General features: G+C 43.8%; 2 protein-coding genes across 4 annotated transcripts in view; both read right to left on the reverse strand.

Moving 5' to 3' along the window:
* Window positions 1–6,697, reverse strand: part of LOC127010452 (bestrophin-2-like) — a 71,316-nt gene extending 64,619 nt beyond the window's left edge. For all 3 annotated transcript variants that reach the window (XM_050884642.1, XM_050884641.1, XM_050884646.1), the window contains exon 1: window positions 6,391–6,697. The gene's annotated coding sequence lies outside the window, so the exon portion shown is untranslated. The remainder of the gene's footprint in view (window positions 1–6,390) is intronic.
* A 2,806-nt stretch (window positions 6,698–9,503) lies between these two features.
* The window catches only part of LOC127010453 (zinc finger SWIM domain-containing protein 5-like), a 32,068-nt gene continuing 15,367 nt past the window's right edge, over window positions 9,504–26,204 (reverse strand). The window contains exons 4-14 of the mRNA XM_050884647.1: window positions 19,094–19,242; window positions 18,683–18,833; window positions 18,216–18,361; window positions 17,535–17,719; window positions 17,166–17,350; window positions 16,330–16,641; window positions 15,610–16,027; window positions 15,051–15,205; window positions 14,705–14,868; window positions 14,097–14,363; window positions 9,504–13,930 (exon numbers count right to left, since the gene is read on the reverse strand). Coding sequence (XP_050740604.1) covers window positions 13,253–13,930; window positions 14,097–14,363; window positions 14,705–14,868; window positions 15,051–15,205; window positions 15,610–16,027; window positions 16,330–16,641; window positions 17,166–17,350; window positions 17,535–17,719; window positions 18,216–18,361; window positions 18,683–18,833; window positions 19,094–19,242 — 2,810 coding nt within the window. The 3' untranslated portion in view covers window positions 9,504–13,252. The remainder of the gene's footprint in view (window positions 13,931–14,096; window positions 14,364–14,704; window positions 14,869–15,050; window positions 15,206–15,609; window positions 16,028–16,329; window positions 16,642–17,165; window positions 17,351–17,534; window positions 17,720–18,215; window positions 18,362–18,682; window positions 18,834–19,093; window positions 19,243–26,204) is intronic.

Raw genomic sequence — 26,204 nt, forward strand, 5'->3', positions numbered from 1 at the left:
GATTGTATTTATCTAGATTTGAAAAAGTCCTTTGACAAAGTTCCACATACAAGACTATTATGGAAATTGGAAAACAAAGGATTGAAAGGAAATATGAAAAAATGGATGGCAAGCTACCTAATGGGAAGGGAGATGAGAACTGTGGTCAAGGACATAAAATCAGAATGGAGAAATGTAGAAAGCAGAGTACCACAGGGTTCAGTATTAGCACCGATAATCTTCCTGGTATATGTAAATGACATGGCTGAAGGAGTTAATAGCTACATAAACCTATTTGCTGACGACGCTAAATTACAAAAACATATAAGAAACAAAGAAGATTGTGAAATATTGCAAGAAGACCTATACAAAATTTGGAAATGGAGTATGGATTGGGAGATGGAATTTAATGTGAAAAAATGTCATGTTATGGAAATGGGTAAAAGTGAAACAAGACCAATCTGGATTTACAAAATGGGAAATGGTGAAACATTAAAAAAACTGCATGAAGAGAGAGATCTGGGAGTAGTGATGAGGGATGATAATCAACCAGAGAGTCATATAAATCGGATCTTTAGAGACACATATAACTAGGTGAGAAATATTGGAGTAGCATTTAACTACATGGACAAGGACATGATGAGAAGGCTAATCACTACCATGATTAGACCAAAATTAGAATATGCAGAGGTAGTGTGGTCCCCCCATAAGAAGAAGCATATAAAGAAACTAGAAAGAATACAGAGGATGGCATCAAAAATGGTCCCAGTTGGAGGGATTAATATACGAGGAAAGATTAAAGGAAATGAACTTAACAACACAGGAACAAAGAAGAGAAAGGGGAGACCTAATTCAAATTTATAAATTATTAAACAAAATAGATGAAGTAGATAATGAAGAACTGCTACTAACAGAAGGAAACATAAGCAGAAATACAAGAGGACACAATAAAAAATTGAGAAAGGGGAGATGCTTGAGAGACACAAAGAAGTATAGCTTCCCGCAAAGAAATGTAGAGGTTTGGAACAGTCTGAGCGAGGATATAGTATCAGGGAGGAGTGTGCAAAGCTTTAAAGATAAGTTGGATAAATGCAGACATGGAGACGGGACCACACGAGCATAATGCCCAGGCCCTGTAAAACTACAACTAGGTAAATACACACACACACACACACACACACAGGTCAGTTCAGCTAAAGTGGTAGGGCTTGTCATCTACTCGTCTAAATTGGCAAGACCACGTGGACCACATAATCACTCAGGCATCCAGAAGACTTTTTACACTGTTCCGAGCAAGGTCTTTCGGAGCCACAGAGGACCATCTAATTTCCCTGTACTGTCAGAGGATCCGACCCGTGCTGGAGTACGCATGCCCAGTACTATGGCATCCAGCTCTCACTGCCGCACAACGAACTGCTCTGGAATCCTTACAAAAGAGTGTGTTGCATCATCCTTGGCCACTACTATCGCAGCTACACCGGCACGCTGTCAAGATTTGGACTTCCAAGGCTGGATGACAAAAGAGAGCAGCTCACCCCGTCAGGTGCAGGACAGAGCGGTACCGAAACTATGTAGTACGAAAGTTGAACGAAAATTTGTAAAGCGCTCTCTCATACTCAGTGTACACATTGGTACTTTTTTTTTATTTACATTGGTAGACCTTTTTTTAAGGTTTTTACTTTTTAAATTTTTATTTAAAATTTTTACTTTTTACTTTTTACTCTTTTTTTTTCAATTATATATATTTTTAAAGAAACTTATTTATTTTCTTCTTAACTGTATCAACTAAATCTCAGTACGCAAACGGTAACTCTATAATTGATTCATTGTAAGCCAAGATCTTTTCAGAAACATGAAATCTTTCACGATTCTTTGTATTCTGCTTCTTGGGGAATAAACCTATTATTATTATTATTATTATTATTATTATTACACACGCAAACAATCACACGCAAACAAAATACACTGAAATAAACAAAAAACATAATAACAATCACACACACACAAAACATACAAAGACACAAACATAAGCAAAAAACACGAACACACACACACGATGGAGGTGAAGTTCGTGGGAGTGCGGATCTTTCTCCATCTCTGTTTTCTTCCCTCCCTCCGTGACAGCGCGGAGGGGCGGCAGGTGCGTGTCGGGGCACATGTTCCGCCTAGGCCCCGCCCCCAAAGAGCCACCAAGACTTCTCAGCTGGTGTAGCGGCCAAGCGTGGTGGCGGAAGTATATCGTTTTACTTCCTTTCATGTATGTACTTCTCCCACCCTTCTCGCCTGTCACTAACATGGTATTAACTAAAGACACACACCATACACATTTCTTACGTTCCCTTTAGTTTATTTATTTTCACGTTCAGCCTTTAGCGCCGGTAGAGTTTCTTAGTGAGGCCTGTTGGTCGTCCCCAACTTGTTATGGCGCAGGTGAATGTTTTATAGCGGAGCCATCTTGCTTATATTCTTATCATTATTGCATGTTGTATTCGGTGCCGTCATCTTGCTTATATTTTTCATCATTATTGCTTATTATATTTGATATCCTCCCATCATTGCCTCTCCTTCCTCCTGTGCCCTACTCCTAGTTTTTGTCGCTTTTTTTCTGTCTCTTAATGCATACTTCACTTATTAACTTTTTTTTTTTCTCTCTTTACGTAGCATTATATACCTTCCCCTGTAAAGTAAAAAAAAATAAAAAAAATACACCTGAGGCACCAGCTATACCCATTCTCAGGCTTGAAAATGCGACTATCCACCCACGCGCAACCTTCAAACAGGAGTGCGATGTTGCCCCTCCCGCTCCTCAACCGCATCCTCTTAGAAACACAGACCATTGTGATAAACAGCACACATCATCTGGATAACTAACACACCAGTAGGATAAACAAACATTTCAAGACCACCGACAATGTTTTGACTGCATGCAGGTGTTTGGGCACTAATTTAGATATAATGATTCATAGGGTGAAGAAGTAAGATTTGCGTGACTAACCTCAACATAAATTTACTTTTTGCCTATGATCGCGTGAGTTCTGGTGCCAAAACCTTCCTGACGGGCACATCTTTCTTCCCTACTCCCTCGTGGCGAGTGGGAGACACACGCCTTACGCTGCGACGTTGTTTAGACATAAATGATTCGGGTACATCAGCAACGCCATTATTCAAGTGAACGTGAGCGCCAAACAGAGAGAGAGAGAGAGAGAGAGAGAGAGAGAGAGAGAGAGAGAGAGAGACTTTTGCAATGTACCCTGAAGCCATTCACCTACCAGACCTTGAAAAGAAAAACGTGATTACGAGGAACATGGAATCAAAAACAGTCGATAATCGCAGGTAAATTTACCGACAATAGACTTCGGTTAGGGATGTGGGAGCAAGCAAACTCAATGGAGGGGTAAGGAGGGGGGGAGGGTTGAGAAAACATTGGTCTGAACCTCTTTTGAACCCGTTATCAAATTCAGATGTCAACTTGCTTTGTGACCGATTATGAAAAAACAATAGCAGCGTTCTGGATCCAAAGCCTTTGTGTAGCTGGAGTTATGTCCATATTCTTAAGCATATCGGGATCCCATTACGACTATTTTCCAAAGTCACAGAGAAGATTAACTGGGTTTTCAAGGATAATTTTCCCGTTTAGGATGCAGAACTCGTGTAAAACTATCACTAGGATTACAAAACAGTCCATGAAAATCCGAGCAACTTCTACGAAAGGCCTTTCAAAGAGGTGAACTGAGCTTTCGATATGTTTAAGAATGCTGGGTTTAATAATTCATTTGCTGGTGGGTTGTTGACGGCCGTGTTACCGGGGGAACGAGATGGCAGAGTTCTTTTGGCGTTTGCTTCCCCGACTGAGAAAGAAACACGAGAACTGCTTGGGATAACACAGTGCGTCGCCTCCGCACCGTACACTATTACCGCAAGCGCCCGGTGAAACCCGACAATGATAAGGCGACTTGTGTTCCGGGGAAGCACTCAATGCCGAGTTGCGCAACTGTCAAATGTTGAACCTTGCAAAAATCCCTTTCATCTGAGAGAGAGAGAGAGAGAGAGAGAGAGAGAGAGAGAATTATTTTCGGTTTACTCCGCAATACTTTCTCAGAAGAGAAGCCGCTGCAGTTGCTCCTGGGAATCCCTGCAACAAAAGCTTCATCCCAACTAACATATAATTTGGCAGTCAATGTCACGGGGGAGGCGGGAGGTCGAGGTTCGTCGCTGCTTCGAAGTGTTTGGACCGCAGCGTCGCAGCTCGCTACGTCAGTGAAACTTCACTGAAACGATATCTACAATTTTTAATCTTGCATTGAAACATACAAACCCCTTCTAAACTTACTTGCATGTTACTCAAAACTATACTGTCTTTTCCATAGCCTTGAAACCTTTGAAGCTCGTGTGCAGTGCAGTTCTGTTGGCTTATCAAGTTCAACAACCTGATGCTCGAAGAATCTTTTTTTATCTGAACACTTGACTCGAGCAGCTGCGAGATGATTTCACGCGTGAAATGGCCCGCCCACCGCCCAGAGGCTTGGCGGGGATATCAAAGGTGGCATAGCTCAAACGCCGCTTTGTATAAATATGTGGGCGCAGTGGGGAGGATTATTCTCTTGTTGAAAACTTTCTTGTAAGTCGTTTGAGAACTGTATATGATATACTATTACACGTGCTACCAGGGAACACTAAAATCTCATTTTGCATTACTGCTACTCAAAAACCTGTTTCTGTACAGCACAGTATACTGCCAACTTGCATATGAATTATACACTGACTCGGCATAATAATATCATTCGCTGATCTTCCTCATCTAAATATAATTACGTTTAATGGGAAATAATGTTCGCTATGGCTTTTTCCCTCAAATACGCTTAACTCCAATATGACGTCACTCCGCGAAAGGAGGAGTCTTTATATTATGCAAAAAGTTTTCATGTTTAGATCACGTGATCCTGTTGGCTGAGGGCGATTATTCGTTTAAAATGTAGGCTTTGATCTCACACATGAATGCATTTGAGTGGCGGGACACTGGCAAGACGTACGTAAAATGTCTCTACCCCCTTATCAGCGGCTATAAAATAGACAAGGAAAAACGCAAGAGTAGATCTTAATGTGTGTGTTTAGGGAGAGAGGTGGTTTTAAGTGTCTTTCGGGGAAGTGCCACATCACGTCTATCTTGAGACGCAACAGTTTCTCGAGAGCAACATTCAGAATTAAGGTTCGCGGAGCAGCCGAGACCTCCGAAAAGAGTGCACCGCGTACCTGGCATGGCATGCGCCTCCCTTGTCTGCAACATGAGGCAGAGCACAAGTTGCACGGCTGCTTTTGGCACCCACACAGCTGTCTGAACTCTAATGATTACAATTATAACATCACGGACTGGACAGCCACGTGGCAGAGCAGGAGCGTCTTACTCAAGAGTCATAAAATAGTCTGAATGATGATAATGCGACCGCGTGCCTAGCAGGCTTTCGTTACGTAATTTATTTTTCCCTCGTGCATCATATATTTATTGGACACAATGGCACGCGATGTGTCCATCAAATATGACTCAAAAGAAGTTTCATTAGGCTTTTTTTTCCAGTTGACCAACGGCGGAGCGAGAGGAGTGGTTTGCTAAGCTGGCCTGACCTGACCTTGTAAGGTCCGGCCTGGACTGGATCAAGTCTCCTTTGAATCCTTTCCTCAAGGATGGTCAACATGGCGCCACGGGATAGACCCCTTGAGGGCGTCCTTCCTGTGACCTAGGAGTGACTCCTGTCGTGTGGTGGGCGTGAGGGCCTTTCGAAGATACGGCACCTTTAATAATCTGCCTCCACTCTTGCTGTTCTTCCATTTTCCTTCATAGCCTATTGTTTCCAAGCATTAAGTATCGAACCAAGAGCTCTTAATTTATTTACACGTTCCTGTCTGCGTTTCTTCACGTGAGCCGCAGCAATCACAAAAAATTATATACAAGTGTATTATTGACGTCAGAAACATGCAAGAGCAAGATGAATGCACACACGATAAATATATTGATCAAAGAATACATTCACCACGTTACGGCTGTTCATTGTGTACGCCTCACGCTCGGAGGTGCAGGCGGGGTCAAGGTGACACTCTTCCGAGACACTTGATATGGACGTGCAAAACCTAGCACAACCCTTACCGCCGTGCATTCCTTACTAATCCGCTGTGTGTCTGCGCGAAGGAGATCGATAACCAGGTGGAGGGACCAGCCTCTACCTCCACTAAATGTCACCTTTATGAAGCTTTATCGTCTGAGCCAACCCCACTCATGCTGTGCCAAGTTTATCCCTACATGTGCATACAAGGCTGCTGATAACCCGAGAGCCAAGCTTCCATACCAAGCATACCGGCAACCACCAACTGTCACACAACACTACTGGCAGCTATATATACACAATGACTTCGACTCACCCCGGCGTGTGGTTGAGAGGAGGGGAATCGCGCACAAACCCCAGCAAGCACTACTATCTGACGACTCCTGAAATTTTGCCAGATTGCGTCATTTTCACGCCGCCGCTTGGAGCCGCCGTCCCCTGCAGCAGCCTGTGTGTTTGGGCTCCAGGGGCATTGATTTTCGGTTTTCTGTGTCTCGCTGGGTCTGTAACACCGACCTTGCCACGGGGGTATCTTGTAAAGCGTGCACCAAGTGATATTGCTGGGAAGGTCACCCTGCACACACACACCCTTCACCTTGGGGCACACGACACACTGAGCCGCCTCGAGTCTGCCCACCTTACACAGGAAAAAGCTTCTATTGGGACCCAACGCTCGCTGCCAGACACAAGATTAATTCGTCTTTCATTGATATTTTCTTGTTTTCTTGGCACACTTGTATTCGGTGCGAAAAATGCGTCATAACTTGGGCTTGTGGGATATAACAGAAGGATATGGAAAGGAATAGATATTGGAACCCTGACATAGGATTATTAGAAGGTTAAAAATGGGGGGGCACTACTTCTACACATTTTTCCTTAGTTTTCTTGAGTGCGTCATAACTTTTAGTGGAACATTACAAAAGGCTATAGAAAGGAATATAAATAAGAAACCTATCATGAGATTACTAGAAGATTATAGGGGATGGGGACTGTTTCTACCACGCTCTACACATCCCCTTTCATTCTTATCGTTATTTTCAGATTGATAAGTCTACGTTTCTGCTCGTTGGCTCCACACTCAGTTGTCTCAGTGTTACGCAATACTGACCTTGCCTTCTCCCTCACCCCTGAGATAAGGTGCACAGCCTCGGAAACGCGACAGTCAGCCACCTGGGAGGACCCACTCCAGCTCTCGCCCGCCTGATAAAGCCACTCAACCATAGTAGTGATAGCAAGCAACCCGCCGCCTATCTCGAGGTGTTATTTTCACTCCCTTATTGCTCAACTTTGCAACGTTAACCAATCTTGTGATTTTTGCCTTCCTCTTCTCCATCTTCCTCTTCTCTCCTTCGTTTTCTATTCCCCCTCGTCTTCTCCCTTTCGTCTGCAGAGAAGCAATCATAGTAGCTATTCCTACCAGGTGGATAAATTAAATCAGAACATTTGCCATAGCAGGATGGAGTATATGAGAGGTGGAGGGCAATGGGAAAGCCCTTTGCCTTGTAGTGAACTACAGTAATGGCTTTAATTAAATGATGAGGCATCTTTATCTGATCTAATTAACGCTTTGTGGTCAGACAGAAGTGAACGATTAATTAAAGGATAAAGACACGGTACGTGATGTAACGAAGGACTAAACGCTACTACGGAGAAGCTATAATTAGATACAGATAATGGAGAGTGTAGATTCTTTGAATAAAGTGTGGTAATTCTAAAAGATAAATCAGTGATATGTGATAATGGTGGGATTACAGGAGTCAAAAGCAGGTGTAGATGAACCTGAATTATTGGAAATAGAGGACCCAGTATCAAGAGAGCCAGAGGAATCAGAGCTGGGAAGTAGGGAAGCTGCGTTGTACCTCACTGGTTTACTGAGTCCTCAGGCTGGTAGTACTTCACTGGTTTACTGAGTCCCCAGGGTGGTAGTACTCCAATGGTTTACTGAGTCCCTAGAGTGGTAGTACCTTAATGGTTTACTGAGTCCCCAGGGTGGTAGTACCTCAATGGTTTACTGAGTCCCCAGGCTGGTAGTACTTCACTGGTTTACTGAGTCCCCAGGCTGGTAGTACCTCAATGGTTTACTGAGTCCCCAGGCTGGTAGTACTTCACTGGTTTACTGAGTCCCCAGGCTGGTAGTACCTCAATGGTTTACTGAGTCCCCAGGCTGGTAGTACCTCAATGGTTTACTGAGTCCCCAGGCTGGTAGTACTTCACTGGTTTACTGAGTCCCCAGGCTGGTAGTACTCCAATGGTTTACTGAGTCCCAGGCTGGTAGTACTTCACTGGTTTACTGAGTCCCCAGGCTGGTAGTACCTCACTGGTTCACTGAGTCCCCAGGCTGGTAGTACTTCACTGGTTTACTGAGTCCCCAGGCTGGTAGTACTTCACTGGTTTACTGAGTCCCCAGGCTGGTAGTACTTCACTGGTTTACTGAGTCCCCAGGCTGGTAGTACTCCAATGGTTTACTGAGTCCCCAGGGTGGTAGTACTCCAAAGGTTTACTGAGTCCCCAGGGTGGTAGTACTCCAAAGGTTTACTGAGTCCCCAGGGTGGTAGTACTCCAAAGGTTTACTGAGTCCCCAGGGTGGTAGTATACCTCAATGCATGGTTTACTGAGTCCCCAGGCTGGTAGTAGTCCAATGGTTTACTGAGTCCCCAGGGTGGTAGTACTCAAATGGCTTACTGAGTCCCCAGGCTGGTAGTAGTCCAATGGTTTACTGAGTCCCCAGGGTGGTAGTACTCCAATGGTTTACTGAGTCCCCAGGCTAGTAGTACCTCAATGGTTTACTGAGTCCCCAGGCTGGTAGTAGTCCAATGGTTTACTGAGTCCCCAGGCTGGTAGTAGTCCAATGGTTTACTGAGTCCCCAGGGTGGTAGTACTCAAATGGCTTACTGAGTCCCCAGGCTGGTAGTACTTCACTGGTTTACTGAGTCCCCAGGGTGGTAGTACGCCAATGGTTTACTGAGTCCCCAGGCTAGTAGTACCTCAATGGTTTACTGAGTCCCCAGGCTAGTAGTACCTTAATGGTTTACTGAGTCCCCAGGGTGGTAGTACTTCACTGGTTTACTGAGTCCCCAGGCTGGTAGTACTTCTCTGGTTTACTGAGTCCCCAGGCTGGTAGTATACCTATGCCTATGGAACACCTGTAGTTCTTAAAATAGTAATTAATGATATTGCAGTTTGTCGTAACTCAGTGGTTTACTTGTCATTCCTTGCACCATGTACTCTCAAGCCAATCATGTTGAGCAGCAATGATTACGTTCCAACATGTCCAAGCTCACTTTCTTTATATTTCAGTGAAGTACAAAGACCATAAAAAAGTATATTCAGGGAAGAAACAAGCCTAATGCAGTAAATTTAATAAGTGAAGATATATACTCTATTAGTGTCTTAAGATGATGGGTAGGAAGAGGGCAATGACACCAGCTCTCATTGTAAAGTCTTTAATACAAATGTAAAAAATGGCAGAAACAATAATTATGACAGGGCAAAAATGAGGAGTTTGAAGTGAAGGAGGGTAGGATGGGAGCATAAATGATGGAAGGGGATATTTGCATACGTAACTTAAATTAAATAAGAACAAAATTTATTACGTCATCCACTTGTACTGTACACGCTTGCATATGGCTTTGCAGATATTCACAGCATACTTGAATGAAAAGTTTTATAAGTAAAAAATATTTTGGAATATAAACTGTTAATAGAACAGCTTAGCAGAGGACACTTTGCACACATACTAATGTAACAAAATTTTCCAAACAAACTATTCTCAAGCGTCCTCCAGTCTCAGTTACACACTCGCAAACACACATTACTTAAGTCTCATCATCGGTTCTTTTCACACGATATTTTCTTTAATTGATAAAACAATTATAATTCTGAACAAACATAAATAACAACAGAGTGATCAAATGAAGATAACAACAATTTCCATGAACACCTTCATTCAAATCAAAGAGGAGTCCTTTAAAGTCTGCGACAGGTAATAGAAGGGATCTAACTTGCAGCTTCCGCAACTGTTTGATCACTGGAATATCAACTGAAACACGATAACATACCAAAACAAACTGTATCCACCGGAAATATGAAGTGTGTGATGATAATAAGTATAACCAGGGAGAGACAGATGAAGGGTGTAAAAGAGAGAAAAAAAAAAACTATCTAATTCTAAAGTGACCCTAATGCATCACTCTATTATGTACAAGTTCTTACATTTATTATACAGTTCTCAAGCATTGACATGCATTTTACAATATTCACATGCGTCTCACTTTATCTTACAACTCCGTTTCAAGCAATTGGTTCAAACATTGGTACGAGTCAGTGCAATGGACACAAGGACCGCTGAGTGATATGCCCCTAGCTAAGATTGTCATGAACCAAACAGTGATCATAACATTACAGACCACCCTTCATGTTATAACCTTCAAAATGCACTGTTATCAGTCTAGATGTATGCATATATGTAGTATGTATGTATTTATGTATGTATGGATGTATGGATTCGATGACCTATATGAATCACTCAGTTATTAACATTTATCCTTGTGGTATTTTGAGGTTATATGCATTATGAATATATGGCTTAAGTTTGATCTATTGGAGCATAAGGCTGTAGGAAAATTCGGCATGATGAAATAAATAGGATGCAAATACTCTAGAAGATGAACCTATCTAAAATACTGAGTGGTGTATACCCTTGAATCTGGCTGTCTATAAATTACTTAACATTCCCAAAGGTAGATGGAGAAAGCATATAGTACAATGCATGCATACATGGGATGTGATAAACCAACTTGAATTACTCGCTTCATAGAAACATCTCATTGGCGTCATATCTTATTACTTCCCATATATTACATATACAACTTGCCCACACAAGACATCAAGTAAAAAATAATGGAAAGCTGACATTCACCAACAAAACATACCCATCTTTACTACTGAAAAAATATTGACAACTTTTGTATGCTATTTGGAAGTCGACACAGACCTATACAGACACAATACACATCAAGAATGGGCTGATGAAGCTTCTGAAGATATGGTCATTAAATTATTGACATATGAATATTTACATACATGCTGTTAATCACACACAGGACTTAGAGCCTCATTGTGTATATGTGCAATACATAACTGTTTTGGAAGTTTGAGGAGGCATTGGTATTGACCAGCATATAATAGTTTGTACATAAATAACTTAATACCAGTAGTAACACTAGGCAACAAAAGAAGTTCCTTTTAAAAAAGGGGTAAAACAAGCTTCAACATCACTGTAATAAAATATAACACTAATTAAACTAGTTCCTAACCAATGTATGAAAAAAAGTGGAAAAAAACCTCTTGACTAATTAATTAATAAACATGGCCCTAAAAATGTGATATCTCAGTCTTTTCCACCTTCCCATGCAGTACCAAAAACACCCCTGATATTCTGACAGGCTATAAATAAGGAGCAGATTCTAGCACTCATGGAAGCAGGAACAGAAGGAAAGTCACACTCAAGTCAAAAGGTACTAAAATGAGACCTAAAACAACCATGCCAGAGGGCACTGTGGCACCTTATACACTAAATACACACATATGTATATATATGTATATGTATATATATATACACTTGAAAATCTATAGTCTAAAAAGAGACTTTTTTTGTCCTTAGACATGAGATCATATACATAACACACTGGACCTTTTGAAGATATGGCAAGACAGCAAACAAAAACAACCATCTACATAGGCCACGGCTGTGTTTGCTACATAAGAATACAGAGGTAGATCACTAAAGTGCATTATTGTCAGAAATTAACTTTGCTAAGAGAGGCAGCACTACAGCAGCACAATATTTCCGACTTGATACAGTACTTTCCTTGGTTGACCTCCAGCAATACAGGATGTTTTCCTTTATGAATGGGTTACAGTTGGCCCTTAGTTATGAATACTCAAATAATTCTACTTGAAACATTATACTAAAGCCTTTTTGCATTCAATCCTTGGAATTATTGTATTCATTTACCACTGCTTGCAGGAGGCAAGCAAGATCTTTAATCTGAAATTCGTCTCTTTCTCTTTTGCTTATTACATAAAATATTGTTGCCAGTGGCCATATCTTGCACATAACTAAAGGCTTTCCCAATTCTATTTTTCCAAATGCTTATTTTGACTGCAAGGTGACATTTCTCTGATCAGCAAATAACCCGTCCAAAGATATTTGTAACAGAATCTTCATCTTCAACCCACATAAGCTATTGCAGGGTAGAGACTTAGATAAGCCTGACAAAAAGGCTGCATTCACATAAGCTAAATGCTTAGGCTCCTGATTCCTCTTATCAGATTCCATCAACTAATATATAGCTTTGAGGCATTTCATAGTAAGGACGTGTATGGAAAAAGGACATTACCATTTATGACACACGTTAGAGAATGTAGGTTCTTGACTCCTCTGTGTTATGACAGACCAACATGGTGTACTGAAAGATTTCATCACTCACTTGATTGGATAAGAGCATCTACAGAGCCAGAACATTTTACGGGTTGTGAACTTTGCCATGGTTTGTACTGGAGTCCCTGACGGTACCAACTCCGCGTGATATGGGCGTAAGAGGTGGGATTCCACTTAGCATAATATCACACTGTCAACTGGGCTTGCTTGCAGCTCAGGATTGGATGCAAAATGCTAACCCATCAGTTTCTCACTAATCTTTGGTATAAATACACAATATGTACTTGCAAAAGCAACTGAATAAATAATATACAAATTGAAGTACAAAATAATAGAACAGTTGTGTTCTTTACAAAAAAATAATTGTTGCGCATATTAATTTGAAATGAGCATCAATGTCATAACAATAGGTATTGAGAGTATAGACCTGATACACTAATTATCAAACTATAATCAGAAAATATATATAAAATATTCCTGAAACTGAAATGTCTGCATCTCACTCCTGAAGAAAAAGGACCACTTCACTTTGCTGAAGAAATACACATTTTACTTTTCACTTGTGAACACCAATAAAGAACTGATGCCATGTCTACACAGTTTTCAAACTTGGTTATGAATGTTGTATCTGTCTCTTGAAACTGCAAACATTTCACTGTATTTGTGTTTAACAGGAAGAACTTAATGCTTTACTGAAGCATTTTCTACAATGTCTTTGATACCGATTCACTAAACATCAGCCAAATCGTTCTCGCACTAAACACATGAGCTTCTTCTTGCCCTTGTATGCTACTTTCATATTCTCAATAAGCTGTGCAAATTGAATATGTCCATCATGGGCAAGCATAAATGTTTCATGAGCTTTCGTTAAAAAGTCAATAAAGTCTTGGTAATGTCTTGGGGAGATATGAGTCAGGCGTGAATTGGTTGTGTTGATATAAGCAAGAATTGTTGCTTCAAGAAGACCTCGTAATGGAGCTTTATCAAAAGCTAGTGGTTTTATTGGTCTACGTTTGGAGTCCGGACACGCCATTCCTGGAGCTGAAAGGGAGCAACGTCGTAAGACATCCGATAACACAGTGGCACACTGGACATTCTTGATGAGCACCGGAAGAAGCTGTGACAACTCCATACGACCAAGTGAATGGGCCAGCGCCACAGCCCAGTGGATGTCATTGATCGCTGGATGAGGGTCTTGGTTGTATGCCAGATGAACACTACGCATTGCCAGCATGGCCAAAGTGTAAGCACGGTGTGGGTAGCCACGGTGTTCCATGTAGCGGGCAATGGTGAACAATTGGGAGGATGACATGGTGTGAGCAGCTGCATCCACAACAACTTGGTAGGCAGTTTCAAAGGATACCGGATCACTTTCACACAAAGTCAAGGCATTCAAAGCACAGTTTGGTGGGTCCTGAAAATGCAAAAAAACAAATAAAATTAGGAGGGTTTATTTTGTTCAGAACTCACTATAAATAAAAGAAGTCATTTGAAAACTGCATTAGGAATTATTTTGTAATCTCAAAATGCTAAATATCTTCCTCCACAATTACATTTTCTGACAATGACAAAATACGTACTTTAGTGGCACACTGCAAAGCTAGAGATCTGGCACAAGCAGCAAGCTCATCTTGTTTTGACCGGTCCAACTGTAACCGCATAACTGTGGTGTGACTCATGATGGTGGACGCCACTGCTCCGGTTGCCTCCGTTGGAGTGAAGAGGGTGAACCAATTTTGCATTATAGAGATGAGAGCCGACACCCCAACTTCCGTGGCACATGTCACCAACCAGCGCACCATCTCTCGCCGCCTCCAGTTCAGTGAGGTGAGAGTCATCCTCATAACCTGCAAATTGTTAGTTGACAATTAATACAGCACCAGCATCTCCACTGTCACTATCTTCACTGAGGTCAAGGGATGCCAAGATTTGATTTCAAATGTGGTAAGTGATTTGAGTAAAAAAAAAATTCCTACGATTACCTTCTTAAGACTGTCTCCTTGGGTACCTCCAAGGAACTTTATGTAAAATAACCTTGGTAGGTAAATTCAGTTATCAGAATGCCCATTTCCTACAAGTGGCAGACTGACCAACTTCCATTTAATATATATTTTATAATATATACATATCAAAATCAATTTTCCATGATAAGAAAAGAAAATACCATTGGAAAAAAATGTACACTTACCTGGAGACCAAGTTCGAGGGCAGCATTGAGCAGAAGTGAATTCCTTTGTCCTTCCCCAGGCAGACCTAACCTAAATGCATCCTGAGCCAACTTAAAGAGGTGCGAGGAACTGTGGATGTTCCTCAGAGCTGCATCCAAGACAGAGCGTAGACGCATGACATCATCTGAGGAGAAAATATAACATGAAATAAAGTTTGTGAGGAATGTATATACAAATTAATATTAGTATCACAGATACTAATATTAATGACACTATCAAACTTTCAGTTTCAAGAAAATGATCATCACATTATGCTACAAAACATTAATAAATTGAAATACTTCATGAGCCACCAAACCAACTTACTCTTAGCTGCATTTATCATAGTGCAAGCAAGAGTACACTGCTGAGTTTCAATATGTCCTAAAGTGAACCATCTGGGGTATCGAGACAGCACCAAAGAAGACACATTTCCGTTAACTGGGTCATCTACATCATCATGATCTTCTAAGATAGGTAACCTGGAAGGCAAAAAAAGCATTTAAATGTGCGTACATTATTGTTTCTATGTAGCAGTTTTCATAATAAACTTAGGGATACCAAAACTGCAGTTGTACACAATTAAGGGAATGTATATACTAAGAAATAACATGTGCAAGATGTGTAGCTAAACCACAATGTATGATGCTATTGCTGCAACACATTCTGTGGTTAAATTTCCAACATAAATACATAGGGGTATCCTATTATAAAGTTGATAAAGCTTCTGGAAAACTTAGGAGTTAAAATCTTTCCAATAAAACAGCATAGGTATTTAAAATGCTCATGATAAATTACATAACTCCTTGCACAGCTACCTGTAAGTGCTGTAACTATAGACAATACAAGATACAGTAAACTGGGGCATGAATACAGTAACACATACCTTATTGCTCTCAATGCCAACTGATATGCTAAATCAGGATCATGTGGCAAAAGAGCTGTAAATAGGAACTTTGTGAAGGTGTGCATGGGTACACTCTCTGGGTGGATCCCTTCCCCGAGGCCAGAGAACGGTCCACCTTCCAGCAGCAGCCTGGCTTGCCGGCGCAGCACTGCCAGCAGGGGGGAATCAAGGTTGAGTTCTTGAAGCTTAAGAATCATCTTTTCTTCTTGTTTGCAGGCCTTTTCCTGAGCATACAGTCCAGGTGGCATAGCACGCTGCTGTCCTAGACCAATAAGAGCTGCTTCTAAGGCCAGGGTGAGGTAGGATTCCCAGGGGTCGCTGGATCCAGGGACGGGAACATGGCGATACCTCAGCGGGGCAAGGTTAGTAGCATCTTCATTTGCCACTCCTAACCAATCTGCAAATTATACATAGTAAAGGATTATATGAAATTTTGATTCACATAAATATATTTTGGGGCCCTAGAAACTAAAGAGCATTTTTTTTTCATTTGTAATATTTTCATGCTAAATATGATTATTATAATCTCTGACATGAAGGATTATTGTTTCTTATTTATTTTAGTAATTCTCACTTGATTTAATTGGTGATTCTTATTGATTTCTGTAATTTGATTTAATTGCTTTAAGGTACATTCAGCAACATATGAGCACAATATAGGTCTGAGTATAATCTCAAACATATATTTCATAAACTTACCACTATGGTACTGGAATCTTGGTAGGTCTTCAGGCAAGAGAGATGCTTCTGCTAAAGTATCGAAGAGACAAGTTATTGGGTCCAAGGGATGTCCCACCCAACTTTCTAATGCTCCTGGACCAAGAGATCTACAAGCTCTAGAGGCAGAACACCTTGGAAGCATTTCATCTCTTTTACTTCCCCACCAAAGGTACGCTTCCCTCTGTGCCTGTTTCAGAGTTCGCACCACAGCCACCGCCAGTCTCAGTGCCTCGCAGGTGTAGCCATGGGACCGCAGAGCATCAACACGAGAGCAGGCGACCGGGACAGGCTCTGGAAGGGGGAGACAGGACACATTTTGGGATGAGATCACGAAGGAATGCATAGTTTTTATTATAAATTTACTATGAAAAATATTGATATGAAAAATATCACCTAATAGATACAGAACAAAATATGGTGTAATTATATAATACATTGGTAAGTTATGGAACAAAAAGATAAATTTTCATGAAGAAAACTCCTCATGTACGATCTGATATATGGAAGCCAAGTGGGTGAATGCTGTGGAATGGTGGAGTTTGTGAGGTAGGCCAGAGAGAATGATAGGTAGATGAATAGACCCTTCTGGGCTCAGTATAAAAATGGTCAGATAGAACTACCCTGAAGCTTCTGGTCTCACTTTTGGGACAAAGGAGTATTTAAGTTAAATTGCAGCTCCTTCATATGGATAGATAGATTGAAGCTCTCTTTAGTTATAGGCACTTCAGGTGTTGATGCATCCACTATAGGAAATAGCCACAGAACTATTAAACAGAACTTCTGTTATCATGCCATCACATTTGGCAGCACCTTACCATGCCACAGAGGTTGGCCATGTTCATTGTAGTAGGAGGAAGAATGCTGGGAGGTCCTGAGCACTGGAGTTTCTCCTGCCAAGATGGTACGGAGGTGGTGGTCATCCCAGGACATGCTGCAGGCGTCGATGGCTCGGTGGAAAATGGTTCGAGGAGGAGCAGAGATCCTCCGCCTCTTGTGACGCCTTGACAAGAAAACTTTACTTAGTGGGAGCGTGACATATAAGAATTTGACATACATTACTTTGTATGGTTAATGTTGAGGATTATAATGAGATGGTGTTAATAGTTTGTATCTTTACTTCTCATTAACATAAAAGTTGAAAACCTAAGTGAATGAGAGTGTGCAAATATTCTTGTCTTTCATACCTGTGAGATGACCTTCTATCTCTGTCTCTGTCTCGCACATCTCTTTGGTTGTTGTGGTGGGGGTTGTGGTGGTGGCGATGGAATGGGTCCCTGTTAGCCTCTCTGTTTGGGTCCCTCCGTCGCAACTCATTATCTTCATCACTAGACTCCTCATCAGAACTCATGTAGTAGGCTGCCGAGTGATTCTGTAAATATATAACCATAATGAATTCATGTGGCACCTGCTAGCATGAGCACATCTCCTTCAGGAAGCAGCTATAAAGAAAATCCATTAAGAACCAGAGAAGGAGGCATTAGCCAGAATAGAGAGACTGAAGGAACAACCAAATCACTAGTTATAGACTGCTGCTGCAGATAAGCTAGTGACACATTCTCAAAATCCCATGAAAATTAAGGAAATTGCATTAACACAGTGACAAAAATTCCACTATTGGTGGAGCGGTTGGTGTGCTGCTCTGACTTTTACTAAAAAAGCACTGGTTTGATCCCCCAGCACTTAGTGGTGTTCATTATGGGATACCATACAGATCACATACTGAATAAGGATTTATGTCATTCTTTTCTGACTATTAATTATTATGCTCTTGAGTGTCAGGCAGCATGAGCAGCCTTAGACTACATGGAAAGTAATAATACATAATGGTTATTTGTGACAATCAGGTAGATGATGTGTGTTCTTACCCTGTCATTGTTATCCTGGTGCCTGTGGTCTGGGTCCTCCAGGGGACACACATCAGTCTGTGCCCACTGCTCCAGGGTCTTCTGCCACTGCTGTTTCTCCATGGAGCCACAGTGAGGCGCCAGCACCACACACACCCACAGAGCAGCTGAAAACACAAAAATGTTGTGTAATTTCTGTGTATAACTGTGTGTCTACATTATTGGGCTTGATGTAACACCAATATGTAGGAACTACAGGAATATAATGTTTACAGGTAAATGACATCAGTTCATCATAAATAAACGCAGCAAAAATATTCCAACAGAAAGAGTATGTCAATAAAGATTAACAGAGTACATATCTAAAGCATGCTGAAACTGTTCTGTTATCATGGCTAAAAATGCAAGTTTAAATTGTCAACAAACTATATTGCAAAAGTGAATTTGGTAAAAAGAGCTGCTACATCAGCCTGATGAAAAGGCCTCACCTATGTGATCCCAATGCTGCCGACACTTGTCTGTCATGGGGGTGCCCTGGGTCTTCCACAGCAAGAGTCTGGGATCATTGAGGAACTGCTCGGTGATCATTGTGAGCATTTTAGCACCATTACTGTCTCTTGCCCGGACCATCTCACGAACCTGCAGAAACGAACAGATACAAATAATAAGTAGAGAAAATAAATAATATCAATGAAGACATGTAATAAAATTTAACAACGCAACTGCACATCTACAACTTTAAATATAAATCTTTTGCTCTACCTTTCTGAAACATTCAAACTTGGTAAGCAGAATAACAAAATATCAGTGATAAAAGTTCAGTGACTAGTATTTGTTCATAATGTGCAGCCATGACAAGAGTAAGATGTAATAGTATGAGTGTTGAGAGGAAGACTCACTTTAGTGAACATGAAGTAGAGCTGCTTGTTGGCATTGTAGTAGCCGCCCTGAGTGAGGTACTGCCCCACCTGCTCCTTCACCTGCTCAGCGTCCAGGTGCCAGCAGTGCTCCTCCTCGGCACTGCCTCCTGCCGTGGGGTCCGGGGCACCTGTGTGGAAGGAAGAGATTTATGAATTGTTCCGGTTGGTGGTAGGATAGTGGAAAAACTAATCATATCGCTACTGTGAATGTAAAAACCTGCTATGTACCTAAAAAGTCAATAATGTACAATGAGGAACTATTTGGAACATTTCTGGGCAGTTCATATGGATAAATTTTAACACCCTTGCTTCATTAGGAACATTTTTTTTACATACTAATTGCTACCACAGATCATGGCCTCTCAAGTGTACACACATTCACAAGGCAATCTTTCTGGGGCCAATACATGGTCGAGTGTCACTTTTAACGCAGGAAATACATGTACGTACACCTTCGCTTCACATTGATCCTTCACCTATACTGCACTTGTAATTTTAAAACCGATAACCGATGATTCTCTGACAAGCATGTATGGAAAAAAAAATATATAATCGGATGGCCTGGTGGAGTCTCAGTAAGGAGATCTGGTGAATGTCTTGTGTGTGTGTATGTGTGTGTGTGTGTGGTTAGTCTTAACATAAAAGGCAGCAGCTCCTCCTCCTGCATGCGCACAGACGCGGAATTGGAGATGTGTAAATAATGCGTGTAAAATGTTCTCCCTGGCAGCGAGGCATGAATTCACTATCAAGCCCACGGACTTTAAAGAGGAGCGTAATTATTCTCATAAAATATAATTACTTCCATGCATACAGAGCATCATCCCGCCACAAAAAGTACTCTCCTCGGTATGAACACTAAAAGCTCCTATTTTTTTTATAGTTGGCATTCAAATTCGCCCTTGCGTCGAAAATCTCCCTTGATCAAATTCCCTCCCATGCGAGTCTGCCTCCACTGCGGGCTGGCTGGTCTAGGCGTGATGCCTCTGGAGGTGCGCGTTTTCTGTGAAGAAAGATTACGTGTTCTGGAGGGTATACTTGGCAGGGGTAATAGGACCCCGGAGGCGGGTGGGGGGCGGTGAACGCGGATTTATCTTCATTTATATGTACAGCGGAGCCGATAGGAGGGCGCACGGCCAATAGGAGGGAGCACACACCGATCCAGTAACCAAGAGTGCCAAATGTCCTAAGCTGCGGGGTGCCAATGTCCTAAGGTGCCAAATGTTCTAAGCTGCCAAATGTCCTAAGCTGCGGGGTGCCAAATGTCCTAAGCTGCGGTGGTGTGGTGAGAGCGTCGTCCTGGGTGAGGTCGCTGAGAGCAAGCTGGTGAATCATTCAGGCACGCCGGACACGACTACAGAGCCGCTGGTTGCGAGGAGCCCTGCCGCGCCGCGAGGGCCACCGACGCGCAGTAGCTAATGGAGGAAAAGTGATCCGGGATGCACGTAAAACTGTTTAAGGTGGATAGACGGAAACGAGGAGTCCTGTGGAGGGAGAGCTGTTCTGGCAGGTAGAGGATACTGCTGTAGACTCTAAACAGCAGCCTTATTAGGTTCCCGATAAAACACTGTTGCCACCACCACCACCGCCCTGTGCAGCCAACCAGCCGCGCCCTCTGCTTTTCACATTTAATGACACTGAAATAATACAGCAAACGGGAACACGCCAGCCAGACCAGCGTCGACCCGCCATGGCCCGCCTCGACGCTTTCCGATCCAATATTCATTACAATCACATTATTGGTGCGTGTTGTGGAGCGGCATATTAAATGTTTATCTTTATGCGCGGGTCACAACATTTCCTGGAGGCCGCCTGTACTTCCCTCCGACTCGACATTATTTAAAGGCTACATACGTCAGGAGGCGGACGAGGAGACAAGGGGTTGTATTGTGAGACATTTCGCAGCCCAAGAACACATATTTGGCAAGGCTTTCGTAGGAGTTATAGGCGTTACCAGGAGTAGTTTTATGACCTTAGTGGTAGTGTGACCCTTCTGTACCGTGAACCTAAAGAAACACTCATTAGAACCCGACTGACCCCCTCTTTGGATTTTAGAAATAGCTGATGTGAGAAGCGAAAGTGTTTTATAATACCAACTTTTAGGAGACACGGGCGACCTAGGTCCTTATTCTCAGACGTTTCCTCCCCTCACATCAGCTATTTCCAAAGGCCGAGAAAGAGATCAATCAGACTTTCGTGGGCGTTTCTTTGGGTTAATGGTACAGAAGAAGGATCAAACTACCCCCATGGAAATACCCAGAATTCCTAGGAAAGCCTCGTCAAGTGTGTCTGCATGGACGCCGAAGTGTTTTAAGAATATGAGCATTAGGTACAATTTGGCGTAGACGGCGGCGGGTCAAAGGGTGAGTTAGCGGGGTGATGGTGAGAGCAAGTATATATGGCACTGCAGGGAGGGCAACAGCACCGTGATCCCCGCCCCGCCCTCTACACGTGTCCGATTATAATGATGGTCTTGAAGAGAGAGAGAGAGAGAGAGAGAGAGAGAGAGAGAGAGCAGTGTCACCATCTTTAACATCCTCGACCACTTCTTTTCACAACACAGTAATCTCTCTCTCTCTCTCTCTCTCTCTCTCTCTCTCTCTCTCTCTCTCTCATTTCTTTTCCCTCAGTATCACGCTCTCATTTCCACGATATTCATCCCACCTCACGCCTCAAACCCTCTATGGATGAAAGAGAAAAAAAATCTTCGCATACAGGGCACTTCACTCACTCGGTCCAGTTTTACCTCCATCTTCACACACAAAAATCCTTCCTTTCGAACCGTGTATCCCGTGATCGATGTTTGGAGTGTTCAACGTCATCACACTATATAGCTACAACATCATTTTTGTATCTGGTTCTATTTATTTCTTTACTTTCTCTTTCGTTTCTTCACTGTTTAGGGTTAGGTTGTGTTTGGAGTGTTCAATGTCATCACACTATATAGCTACAACATCATTTTTGTACCTGGTTCTCTTTATTTCTTTCCTTCTCTTTCGTTTCTTCACTGTTTAGGGTTAGGTTGTGGTGTGAATAACGATGTGTGGATCGTGATGGTGATGATGTACGGGCAGTATTAACACCATCATCGCCACCCTCACCTTAGACATCATCATCACCTTCTTTACCACCATCTTCGCCATCACCATCGCCATCACCATCGCCGCCACCTTCGTCACCAAACACGGCTGGTTCGCCCTGGAGCCTTATCAACTAACTCTCTCTCTCTCTCTCTCTCTCTCTCTCTCTCTCTCTCTCTCTCTCTCTCTCTCTCAGGGCGCTGCAACACCACTAGGCTCAAGGTCTTTGCGGAGGGCAAGAAGGTGAGGGACTCAGGAGGTCAGCATGTGTTGCGGCGTCTCTCTCTCTCTCTCTCTCTCTCTCTCTCTCTTCGAAAACAAGATTCCCCGCGCCCTGAGAGCAGCGTGTGTGTGGGGTGTGCGGGAAGCCATGGCGGGGGGGGGGGAGGTGGTGGGCAAGGCTATGGACTACGTATCGACTTTGGCGCCCGGCTTTGAGTATCAGGAGGAGCCGGCTTGACACGAAGTCGGCGCAGCGATATTCAGCTCGGCGATAATTTACTAGGGGGGAGCTTATTTCCAGCCCCGCCGCCGCCGCCATCTTGGGACCGCCGCGGAATCTGATTTGAGGGGAGGGTTCGGAGTAGCCGCGTGGATGTGACAGCTCCAAGACGCTGTGCAAACCCGGGGCGACTCCAACCAAGGGCTCTCGTATCCTGCGCTGACGGGCAAACAAGGGGAGTCAGAGGGGAGGTGTTCCCACGCCCTCGGCACCCGTCGTGAGGGCCGGCCGAGGGGAACGAGCGAGCGAGAGAGAGAGAGAGAGAGAGAGAGAGAGAGAGAGAGAGAGAGAGAGAGACAAGGAATACGACAATATTTCATTTTTCATATTCGCTGCAAAACTTTCTTCCTTGATGGAGGGTGTTCTTGGCCGCGCGAGCCGGGGGGCCTAGTGACCACCGTGACCTGCCCCGACCTTGAAGCGGCCTCGCTCTTCGGCCCAGGCTGTGGAAGGTCGATTTTAGCCGATGCCTGTGTACAGTCCCTCGGGGTGGCCCCACGGGCGGCGCCAGGCAGAGTGCGGCGGGCGGCGGGCGCGGCGGGGGAGTGAATGCTGATGAGTTGTGGTGACGTTATGGTGATGGCGGGGCGAGGGCGCGACGGTGAGGGCGGCGGCGGGTAGGGCGGCATGGAGGAGGGAGGGCGTGCAGGAAGAGTGAGGGGTGAGGGTGTGTGTGAGTGTTGTGGCGGCTATACAGTTGGCAACCCTAGTGGTGTTAAAATGTCCAGGATGGTGACAAATTGTTAGCCAATCCCGGAGACTTAGTATTGTGCAGGGAGGACACACACACACACACACACACACACGCGCGCGCGCACTCTCTCTCTCTCTCTCTCTCTCTCTCTCTCTCTCTCTCTCTCTCTCTCTCTCTCTTTGGAATGGCATGTGGAGAGTAAAGTTTTGGGAGACATGAATACAGCTTGGATACGAAGTGTGCGTGTCGGGAGGAGGGAGGGGGAGGATGACAGCAAGGGAGAGAAGGAAAAGGAGCCAATATATATATATATATATATATATATATATATATATATATATATATATATATATATATAAATAAATAAATAAATTATGTACAAGGATGACAGTCAAGCCATTAAAATAATAACGAGAAAACAGTTTGCTCACTCTATATCGAGTTTCTTGGGTTCAAACGTGAGTGATGGAAGTGATTAATCGGTAAAATAAATCTTGAGACTTAAACACCAAACAATCGATAATGAAGGACGGCTCATGAAGCACAAACTAATAACACAAAGCCCGCGGAAAAGTGAAACAACAATGACGGGATGACGACGGAGAGCCGGCGGATGGAGGCAAAGGATGAATATTAGCTGGTGAAGAGGTGCCAAGGACTGACGAGTAGCGACGACGATGATAGTGGTGATGATAATGACAACAACGACGACGACGATGAAAATAAACAAGGTATGAGGAGGGAGAAGGTCGAATGAAGGGGACAAAATGAGAACGTAAAAGAGGAAATTGGAATAAGACGCATCGGAAAAGATAATTGAAGAGGAGGAGGAAATTGAGAACGAAGAAGATGAGACGGGAAAGGAGGAAGCGAAAGAAAAGGAACAGGAGGAGGGGAAGGAAAAGGAAGGGAGGAGAACGGCTATGAGAAGGAGGAGGAGAAGGAGGAGGTGGGGCTCACAGAAGCAAATGGAGGCGGGGCATTGATTTTCAATTGGGCGCGTTAGGCCGAAGAGACTCAGACACCACCACCAGCTGCCGTCTCGACCCTGTCACCTCGGCGGCAGGTCTACAGGTGGTCAGCTCGGCCCCTCCACCTCCCATGAACACCTTGGACGCAGCGACGGCCAGGCGGGGAGTGACCACGTCTGGGAGGCAGGCGCAGGAGGGGAAGGAAGGGCGCCGCAGAAAGGGGGCGATGTGTGGCAGCCCAGACGAGTGATGTGCGAGAGATGTGCGAGAGAGAGAGAGAGAGAGAGAGAGAGAGAGATGGTGAGAGGGGAAAACGAGGAAGGGAGAGGGAAATTGAAGGGAGAGGGAGATGAAGGGAAGGAACGTGATGGAAGAGAGGGAATTTGAAGGGAGAGGGGAAATATGAGGGGAAAGAGGGCAATTGGAGAGAGAGAGAGAGAGAGAGAGAGAGAGAGAGAGAGAGAGAGAGAGAGCAGAGCGAAAGGGAGATATGAAGCGTGCGAGACGTGGAGTATGACGAGGGGACACGAGAGAGAGAGAGAGAGAGAGAGAGAGAGAGAGGGGGGCGGGGGATGCTTGAGGAGGTGTCGGAGAATGTGAAAAGAGGGAAGAGAAACGAGGGAGAAGAAAGGCGAAAGAGGAGGAGGAGAAGGAGCGAGTAAGGAGGATCTTGTAAAAGTAATGGGAAAAAGAAGGAGGAGGAGGAGGAGGAGGAGGAGGAGGATGGTTAAGACATAGACAACGAGCACTTTAATGAATATGACGCAATAAGAGTGTGAGTGAGTGTCTGTACGTGAAAGCGAGGATCACAGGAGAGAGAGAGAGAGAGAGAGAGAGTCACAATGCCCTCTTATGCAGGAAGAAGAGGCAGGAGGTGATGGTGCTGGCAGTAGAAGTAGGAAAGGTGGTAGTGGTAACGGTGGTGGGGGTGAGGGGAGCATAAGGATGGGGAGTGAGACCCTGAGAGGACATTTAAAGGGGAGTTGGGGGTGGGGGAGGCGGTGATGACAGTCTTGGGGGGGTGGGGGGGCATACCGGCGGACATCGTGTGGGGAGTGAGTGCACTGCTTCATTGTTTATACGTTCAATTGAGTCGACCATTGAATTTTTATGCAAAGCAGCAAGAAGAGGAGCCAAAGGGAGGAGGAGGAGGAGGAGGAGGAGGAGGGGGGGAATAAGGAGGAGGGGGAGCCACTGACAACGAGAAGCTACGAGGAATAGAGGGGAGGACAAGGAGGAGGAGGAGGAATCACAAACAAGGAGGAACTGCGAAGGAGGAGGAGGAGGAGGAGGAGGAAAACGGGAAGGGGGATACGAGAGTGAGCCGAGTCAACCAGCAGTAGCGAGCGTTCTGACCATGCATGAGTCCACACACACACACACACACACACACCTCCTTGCTCCTCCTCCTCCTCGGGTCTCCCTCGCCAGTGCACGCCATGAAAACCAGCGTAAAATATTTCACAGGCAACAGTAAGAACGGTTATTACAACAAATGTAACACGAGAGGCGGCAATTAACATAAAGTTGAGTTTGGTATGTATGTACACAGCCGCGGGAGGCCGGCAGCAGCTCCGCGCCCGTAACTTTGCCGATGTTTCCCGCATTTTGGAGCGCAAACCCCTCGTTGGCATCGACCAGGGGGCGCTGACGACACTCCGCTCCCTCGTATGCCTAGAATGGCCGATTCCGTTTGTTGCGGAGCCCGAGTAAAAGTCAAACGTTAAATATTGTATCTTGTATTTTGTCAAGTTATTGCTGCAAAACGCGCGCCATGATTATTTTATTTTATTCAATACCGAGCCTGTAGGACGGCCGGTGATGGGATCAGCGGGGCGGGATTGGC

This window comes from Eriocheir sinensis, chromosome 43 (genome assembly GCF_024679095.1).
Source record: "Eriocheir sinensis breed Jianghai 21 chromosome 43, ASM2467909v1, whole genome shotgun sequence".
Classification (NCBI taxonomy): Eukaryota; Metazoa; Arthropoda; class Malacostraca; order Decapoda; family Varunidae; genus Eriocheir; species Eriocheir sinensis.